The sequence below is a fragment of the Primulina eburnea genome, chromosome 1 (assembly GCF_022965805.1).
Source record: "Primulina eburnea isolate SZY01 chromosome 1, ASM2296580v1, whole genome shotgun sequence".
In the NCBI taxonomy this organism is placed as follows: domain Eukaryota; kingdom Viridiplantae; phylum Streptophyta; class Magnoliopsida; order Lamiales; family Gesneriaceae; genus Primulina; species Primulina eburnea.
Genome location: NC_133101.1, coordinates 4,706,727 through 4,714,718, shown reverse-complemented (window position 1 = coordinate 4,714,718; position 7,992 = coordinate 4,706,727). Strand labels below are relative to the sequence as shown.

General features: G+C 33.5%; 1 protein-coding gene across 1 annotated transcript; it reads left to right on the top strand.

Annotated features, from left to right (window-relative positions):
- Positions 1-2,051: 2,051 nt before the first annotated feature.
- Positions 2,052-6,073, top strand: LOC140823503 (protein IQ-DOMAIN 3-like). Its single transcript, XM_073184885.1, has 6 exons — positions 2,052-2,272; positions 2,799-2,875; positions 2,967-3,281; positions 4,064-4,291; positions 4,632-4,751; positions 5,088-6,073. Exons 2-6 carry the CDS (start codon positions 2,801-2,803, stop codon positions 5,727-5,729), a joined length of 1,380 nt encoding a protein of 459 aa, XP_073040986.1. The 5' UTR covers positions 2,052-2,272; positions 2,799-2,800; the 3' UTR covers positions 5,730-6,073.
- The last annotated feature ends 1,919 nt before the right edge of the window (positions 6,074-7,992 follow it).

The window sequence follows — 7,992 nt, the reverse complement described above, 5'->3', positions numbered from 1 at the left end:
ATTTATATGAAAATTAATTTTGATAGAACAAAATTGAAAAAATAAAATCCAAGTTTAATGAATGAATTTCACTTCCCCTTTCCCTTTCTCAAATTTTTAAAAAAAAATTAAAATGGAAGTTTACGTATATAATATGTTAAAAGAAAATTCTCATTGATAGACAAAAGAACAAAACTTGGTAACGACTAGCATGTGAAGACATTAATATTGCCACCCAAACATGCCTTTGCTTTAAATCCTCTGTTGCAGAGTGAAAAGGGCTTATATATTATCTGTCGAACTGCAAAATTTATTTTTGTCCATTACATTTTTTAAATTATTTATTCATCTTTTAAAAAGATAATATAATATTACCATTTGTGATTATTAAACTTTGTAATTTCATTAATATTATTTTATTTGAAGTATATCATATCACTAGTATGTAATAAAAGTGTAATTTATCGCCATGCATCCCACTTTAATTAGCCAAAAAGATATGTAGGACAAAGGAAATATAAAATAGGGTTCTTGTTAATTGAAATATTTTAAAGAACTATTTGTTTTTTTTAAAAAAAATAAAATATGTAATAATAATAATTTTAAATTTTTTTTTTTATAACCAGGACTAATCCCAATCATATCTTCTCCTAATGAACGCTAAGTCAATCAAGATAAGTTATAACCCATGTACGTTTAGAATTTTTAACAGGTATCTTATGAGACGATCTCACAAATATTTATCTGTGAGATGGGTTAACTCTACTAATATTCACAATAAAAAATAATACTTTTAACCTAAAAAGTAATTTTTTTATGGAAGACCCAAATAAGAGATCCGACTCACAAAATAGGACACATGAGACCGTCTCACACAAGTTTTTTCTGATTTATCCACGTTCGAGCGAAATCTTGATTTCTCGAGGATAATTTTATCTTATAGATGTCATTGTGATTCAAATTTCCATCCTCGTGTTTTCATCGTTGTGTCGTCGAGATAATAATGATTTTAGACGTACCCACTTAGGGCGACTATTCTTAATTAATCAAGATTAATTTCAACATATGTCAATTTTAATCATCCATAAATTATGGACTTTTTTCATTTCGACTTTTCCAAATGCTTACTTTTTCTTCCGACTACGAGTCTACGAAAGAGATCACGCTTTGGGAATTTTAATGAGAGTGTCTTACATATTAAATTAAATTTGCAAGTCATAAAATTAATTTTCCAAAAATATTAGATACATATATAAAATACAAAAAATATATATATTTATTTTTAGAAATTAATATCCTAACGCGTTCTTTAATCAACAAACAACAACGTAGAAGTCACGAAGTGACCATCCTTTTGTGTTATAAGCTAAACGTGGTGGCAAATCACAAAGTGGTGCTTATAGCTTTCTCCTATACAAAAATTAAAATTAAAAATTTAAACAATTATTTAACCTATTAAATTCTATTATTATATAAACATTTTGTGTGATTACGTAGTTCTGAATGAAGTTAAATACTTCCTAACATTTTATTTTCAAATTAATTGTATTGTCGACCTCTTGATGCTTATATAATTATAACACAAAAGATCACGTAACATTCCGAGAAAAATAAGTTATGATTGTAAGATTATATAATCGAGCGCATGTGATTTTAGTGACGATTATAGTTAGTTATAATTATGGTATAACCCATATAAAGTGTGACTTGTGAAAAAAATACATGAATTGTGATAAATACTTCTAATTCGGAAAGAGTGATGATGTTAATACTATGTCAAAGAGTGAATACGCATGTACACAATCAAAACTTATGCAAACCTAAGGATGTAACTAACAGTAAATCTATTTTAACTTATTTCATAAGTTTTTTCACTATATTATATTATTTTTGTGTCAATTTATTATTTTTTTTCCAAAATATCCTTATATAGTAACAATTACAAATTATATTATTAACGAATAGTTTGATTTATCAAGGCCCAACTCCCAACACCCAGCCCAGATTAGGCCGTTTCCGAGGTGAAATACCAAGAATGCCCTTTTCCGTTACTTTGTCTTCGACCACCTCTCTTTTAACGTAAGTAGAATTTCCACCAAAACATTGAATCAGATTAAGATCTGTCCCCTCTCTCTCTCTCTCTCTCCAGATTCTTCACAGGGAGCCCGTGCATGGCCTTTGGTGTAAAACCCATCTGGTATTTGGGGGAAACATAGGGTTATTTGGACCAGAAAGAAGGCTATCATCAGGTCAACTCTTGCATTAAGTCTGCAAGTTTCCGTATTTCTATCAGGTACTTCATCTGTGGTTGATTTTTTGTTACTACTATAAATGGAAAAGTTTTTGAATGCTTTATAGTGGGATGGAATGAGGTGGGAGCCTTGAAGTTTTTTGCTTTCTTTCGTTTTCAGATTGTTGGCTCTGCTGTTATTTGAGGTTGAATCACGGGTTGAGTTTAACAATTGATCTGTGTTATCAGTTCAATGAATAATTGGTGGTTATTTTTTGTTTTTTTTGAATTTGTTGGGGAAATCTTTGTTCTGTGTTTTTGAGATGTTATGGCTCAATATTTTTGTCACGTGAAGAAGTTTAATGTCTTGTTTTTGCGATATGTATCAAAATTTTGTGTAGATCTGTTCCAATTTGGTGAATTAATGAACTTTATGAGGTTGGACTGAGTGAAAATCATTATTTTTGGATATGTTATTTTCTCAGAATTTTGTATATAAAGCTAGGTGCTTAAATTGTTTCTTTCCCTTTCAACATTGATGAAACGTAGTACTGATATTCCTTTTGTCTTCACAATTTGATTGTATCAGAAATGGGAAAAGGAGGAGGATTCTTATATGCGGTAAAGAGAGTTTTGAGTTGTGAATCTAAAGCCAACAGAAAAAAGGTACTAGATTAGGATTCATCATTTTAAAGTTTCCAATTGGATTGTATAGTGTGAATATGCATGCTGAGTAGATCTATTTTTTCACACTCAGAAAAGCCACAAATCAGGAATATGGTTCGAAAAACAAGGAAGCGTAAGTTCCGTATCTGCTGCTGCAGAAAATGGAGAGACGGTCCCTGCAGCCAACTCTTCGATGGAGGAGGTGAAGTTGATGGAAGCGGAGAATGAACAGAATAGGCATGCTTATTCTGTTGCTATTGCCACTGCCGTGGCTGCTGAGGCTGCAGTTGCCGCTGCTCATGCCGCTGCCGAGGTTGTTCGCCTCACGGCCGCAGCCCAAAATTTGGGTAAAACTAAGGAAGAGATGGCTGCTATCAAGATTCAGACAGCTTTTCGAGGCTATATGGTATGATAATGCTCTTGAAATTTGATATGGACATATGGGATGCTCTTGTATTTAGCGATTGATTGAATACTTGTTTGCATTTTTGTGTGTCCACTCCATTTAGTTGTCTAGTTCATACGCCATCAACTTATTCCTCGTGTTCTGTACATATATAAACAAATTTGAATACTCCTTTGATATATCCTTTATCTTTTTGAGCAATTTTCTGGAGCAACTGTTACCTTTTTGTCCTATATAACGGACAATATATGTGGCACAACTACCAAGATATGTGACCCATGTGCTATTATGTTTAAAAGATTTTTGTTGAACCATTGTCATGGGCTATAGCTTTTAGTATAGTCATAATCTGATGGACACCATTCTACAATTGATATGAAAGCTACATGCTCTTGATTTTGTGAGTTTAAAGTGGTATAACAGTTGGAAGGGGGATTGTTGGGGAAGAACATGGTCACTGTCATGTGCTATTGTTTATACAGGATGACGCATTTTAGTTGCTATATGGTTAAAAAATTTGAGTCACCCTGTTAACATGGGTTATGGCTTTTGTCGCATTCCTAAAATAATAGAGTAGCTTTTGATGAAATATCGGGATTTATAAGCCTTTGACGGTTTATTAGAATTAAGAGAATTGTTATTGATCTAAATGTTTTGATATGGATCCCGTGCTTCTGTGGATAATGGTCAGAGAAAGAAACAGACTATGTTACGAACTAAAGCATATATGATAATATCAATGACTACATCTATTATTTTTATCGTTATTATACTTTATTTAGGCAAGGAGAGCATTGCGGGCTTTGAGAGGTCTTGTAAGGCTGAAATCATTTATTGGAGGCCAATCTGTCAAACGACAAGCCTCCACCACCTTGAAATGCATGCAGACGCTGGCTCGCGTGCAATCCGATATTCGGGTGAGGAGAATTAAAATGTCGGAGGACAACTTGGCTATCCAAAGACAAATTCAGCAAAAGCACGAGAAGGAGCTTGATAAGTTGAGAGAATCTGTAAGTAATCTCAGCTTATTTTTGGCTGTAAAGCGTGAAACTGTTATTAACATAGTTTCAGTTTCTGCACGAAAATTTTCTTCATATAGTCTTTTCTAGTATAGGATACCGACATTTACGGTTGAAACAAATATAGTGATTTCTTTCTGATTTCTCACCATTTTTTGATGAATCTTCTCAGATGTTGATGTGCAACTTGATAATAGGATTTATTTTATTATTTACCACTTCTGTTTTCTCTTCCTAGAGTATGTCCATGTTATAGATTAAGCAAACTTCCTATCACAATTAGTTCCTTAGTTGTTTTGTGCTAAAGGATTATGTGGATATATGACATTAGAGTGGAGAAAATTGGGATGATAGCATGCTGTCAAAAGAGCAGGTTGAAGCAAATATTCAGAACCGGAAAGATGCTGCTACGAAAAGGGAGCGAGCATTGGCGTATGCATACTCTCATCAGGTAGTAACATTTAGTCTCTAGAATGTTTCAATGACAATATTGCATGTGTTATCTGAATGTTGCCTCCATATGTAGCCTATTGTTGTTTAAGTTAGGGGTGAATATCAAGGGGATGAGAGGTGGAAATCAAATTTTAAATGATTGAAATTTTATGTGCAATATTTCTCACCTCAAGTTTCTCTATCAAAAAAAGTCATTATCGCCATTCGGGTTGGAGTTGGCTAGAACAGTGGATGGCTGCCCGGTTTAAAAGAATTAGTCAAGAATCCAAATCTTTACTTTTCTTGGCTTGAAGTTGCTTTCACAATTGACTTGGAATTAAAATTTCTATACCAGCAAACATGGAGGAACTCTTCCACTTCCGGAAACCAAACATTCATGGATCCAAATAATCCCCATTGGGGTTGGAGTTGGCTAGAACGGTGGATGGCTGCCCGGCCATGGGACAATGCAAGTTCAATTGGCAAAGAACTAACCGGTGACCAAGTCTCCTTAAAGAGCAGTGCAAGTCGCTCCCTTTCTACGCGGGGCAACGCCAAGATCCATTCACCCACCACTCAAAAACAAAGTCGCCCCCCTAGCAGACAATCGCCTTCTACTCCCATCTCGAAAATTACCAGTAGAGTAAGGCCATCAAGCTCGAGGGGTACTATTGCCACTGATGATGATTTGAAGAGCATGAACAGTATTCATTCAGATCGATGTCGAAGACACAGCATTGCTGGTTCATCTGTCAGAGATGACGAGAGCCTTGCAAGCTCGCCTGCTGCACCTGGTTACATGACACCCACGGAGTCAGCAAGAGCAAAAGCACGGCCGCCTAGCCCATTGGGAGCAGGGGGAACGCCTGATAAAATGTCTGGTGGTTCTGCCAAGAAACGACTGTCTTTCTCCGGTTCCCCTGCAGTAACAAGGAGACATTCTGGGCCACCAAAGATCGACACTTCTCATATAAAGGACGTCACCACAAACTCGTAATATAGTTAAAAGCTATGGAGACGTGTAATAAAATGAGAAGGAGGACGTATGTTGAAACAGATACCAGCAGAGGTAGATCAACGAGTGACTTTTTCTCTGTGTTTCTTGAATTTGGCTTTCATCCTCGTGCAACACAAGCAATTTATTTCGTGGAGTTGGTTTTCTACGTCTGAAACCTTTCAACTTAAGTTGGTAATGTAACTTAGATTTTCTAACACATTTCACTTTTTTCTGTAATTGTGCATTCTGATGTATGGATACGTCAGACAAGTTGATTTCATGTGTATGTTTCTTGTAAAATCGAGAGCTTTGTGTTGTAAAATATCTGATCAAACTTCTTCCCGTGTCTTTGCTTTACAGTCTTGATTTATGAAGCACTTTTAGCTGATAATGGCTTTTATCATAGACTTTTAGCGGCTTTCGAATGAGGTAAAATGCGTCTTTAATTAGTGTTTAAACTACATCGATGGTTGTGGTCTGCCCGGAAAAACCGGACCGATGCATCTGCTGCGGTTTTAACAGTTCTCCGAGCAAAGTTTTATAAGATAAGTTTTGCACTATTTTTTGCTTGTAAACTGTTATTATTTCTCTTTTTGCATGTTGTCTCACTGTATTTTTGTTTAGATGAATTTTAATAAGTGCAACGTTAGACTTTATTCTTACTACATGAATCACATTGAATACTATCAGTATCAAATGAAGAATATTCGATTACTTTAGTGGCTTCAGATTAAATAAAATGAAAAACAAAAAAATATCTAAATTATCGGATTAAAATAAAAATTTTAACAAATCACATAATTAAAATTCAAAATACGTGTATATTTCGTCTCACAAAATACGATCTATGAGTCCCTCTTTCTGGTGAGTTGTCCGCACTCGCGTACTATCCATTTGAAGAGAGAGCTCGAATGTAATGCCCAAATTCGACACAAAAAATTCTTGTCGAAAAATTTAATTGAATTGTTAAAAAATATCACGATCTTTCTAAAGGAGCTCATCCTAATTTCGGCAACCTCCATATATAAATGGCAAAAACTTGTGTGAGACGGTCTCATGGGTCGTATTTGTGAGACGGATCTCTTATTTGAGTTATCCATGAAAAATTATTATTTTTTATGCTAAGAGTATTACTTTTTATTGTGAATATGGGTAGGGTTGACCCGTCTCACATATTAGAATCCGTGAGACGGTATCACATGTAGACTCACTCTAAATAAATCTATTTTGAAATAATAAATACCCAATATCATCAATTAAAGATTACAAAAGAAAGAAATCACATCTCCAAGCTCTGTCTATTGATATATCAATTTGTCTCTTCCTCGACAATCTCTTCGACACATTCTATGCATTAATCTCCTTCATATGAACCATTACCTAAAATCAAATTATTCAGTATACTTCTTCATCCGACCACCAAAGTTTATTTTAACAAAATATGTACAACGTTAGGATTTATTCTCAACACATGAACCAGACAAAATAATATCAATGTCAAATAGCAATATTTGGTGGCAGAAGCACAGCCAAAAATTTAAAATATATTGAGCAAAATCTAATTCACAATACATTTATAAATATAGAAAAAAAATGCAACACATTATATTATAATTTAGGAGATTAAAAAAAAAACTGAATAACATAGTTTCAATAATTGGTGGGTTAGAGACTTGAGCCACTTTTGTTTTTAATAAATAAATAAAAAAAATGAATGGATCCAATAATTTATTTGACAAAAGTTGTTAAGAATTAGAATCTTTAGCATTGGGCTTAGGTTATAAAACATTTGGGTCAAAAAAATTTGCTTATAGCATTGGGCTTTGGTAATAAAACATTGGGTCAAAAAAGTACATACATCCGTTCTAACAGTTTGGAGGAATTAGTGGCTTCAAATTTAAAAAAAAAAATCAAAACCAAAAAAAATTTAAGTTATTGGATGAAAACAAAATTCGAAAAATTACGATATTAAAATCCAAAACAAACAAATTTAAAATATTAAAGTTGTCATTCTCCATTGAGAAATTGCTTATGTTTTTAATCTCTATTTTAATGAACTATTTTTCTATGATATGAATTATTCACACTGGTTTTTCGAGAGTGCGCCTTGTGCTTACTTGCAATAAATTTTTTGTTTATTGTTCGTACGTCATATTTATGTAAGGTAACTATTTATATAAATAATATTCTATTTCTTCTTCTTTTTAAATAAATTCTTGTATTTTTAAATTAAGGTTGTATTGAGGAAATGAATTTGAAATTC

What these genes read in the sequence shown, in the direction of transcription:
- LOC140823503 (XM_073184885.1), top strand. Translation starts at nt 2,801, where the DNA reads ATGGGAAAAGGAGGAGGATTCTTATATGCGGTAAAGAGAGTTTTGAGT. An exon ending in CTAAAGCCAACAGAAAAAAG is followed by an intron (nt 2,876 to 2,966) that starts GTACTAGATTAG and finishes TTTCACACTCAG; the next exon opens with AAAAGCCACAAATCAGGAAT. An exon ending in CGTATGCATACTCTCATCAG is followed by an intron (nt 4,752 to 5,087) that starts GTAGTAACATTT and finishes TTTCTATACCAG; the next exon opens with CAAACATGGAGGAACTCTTC.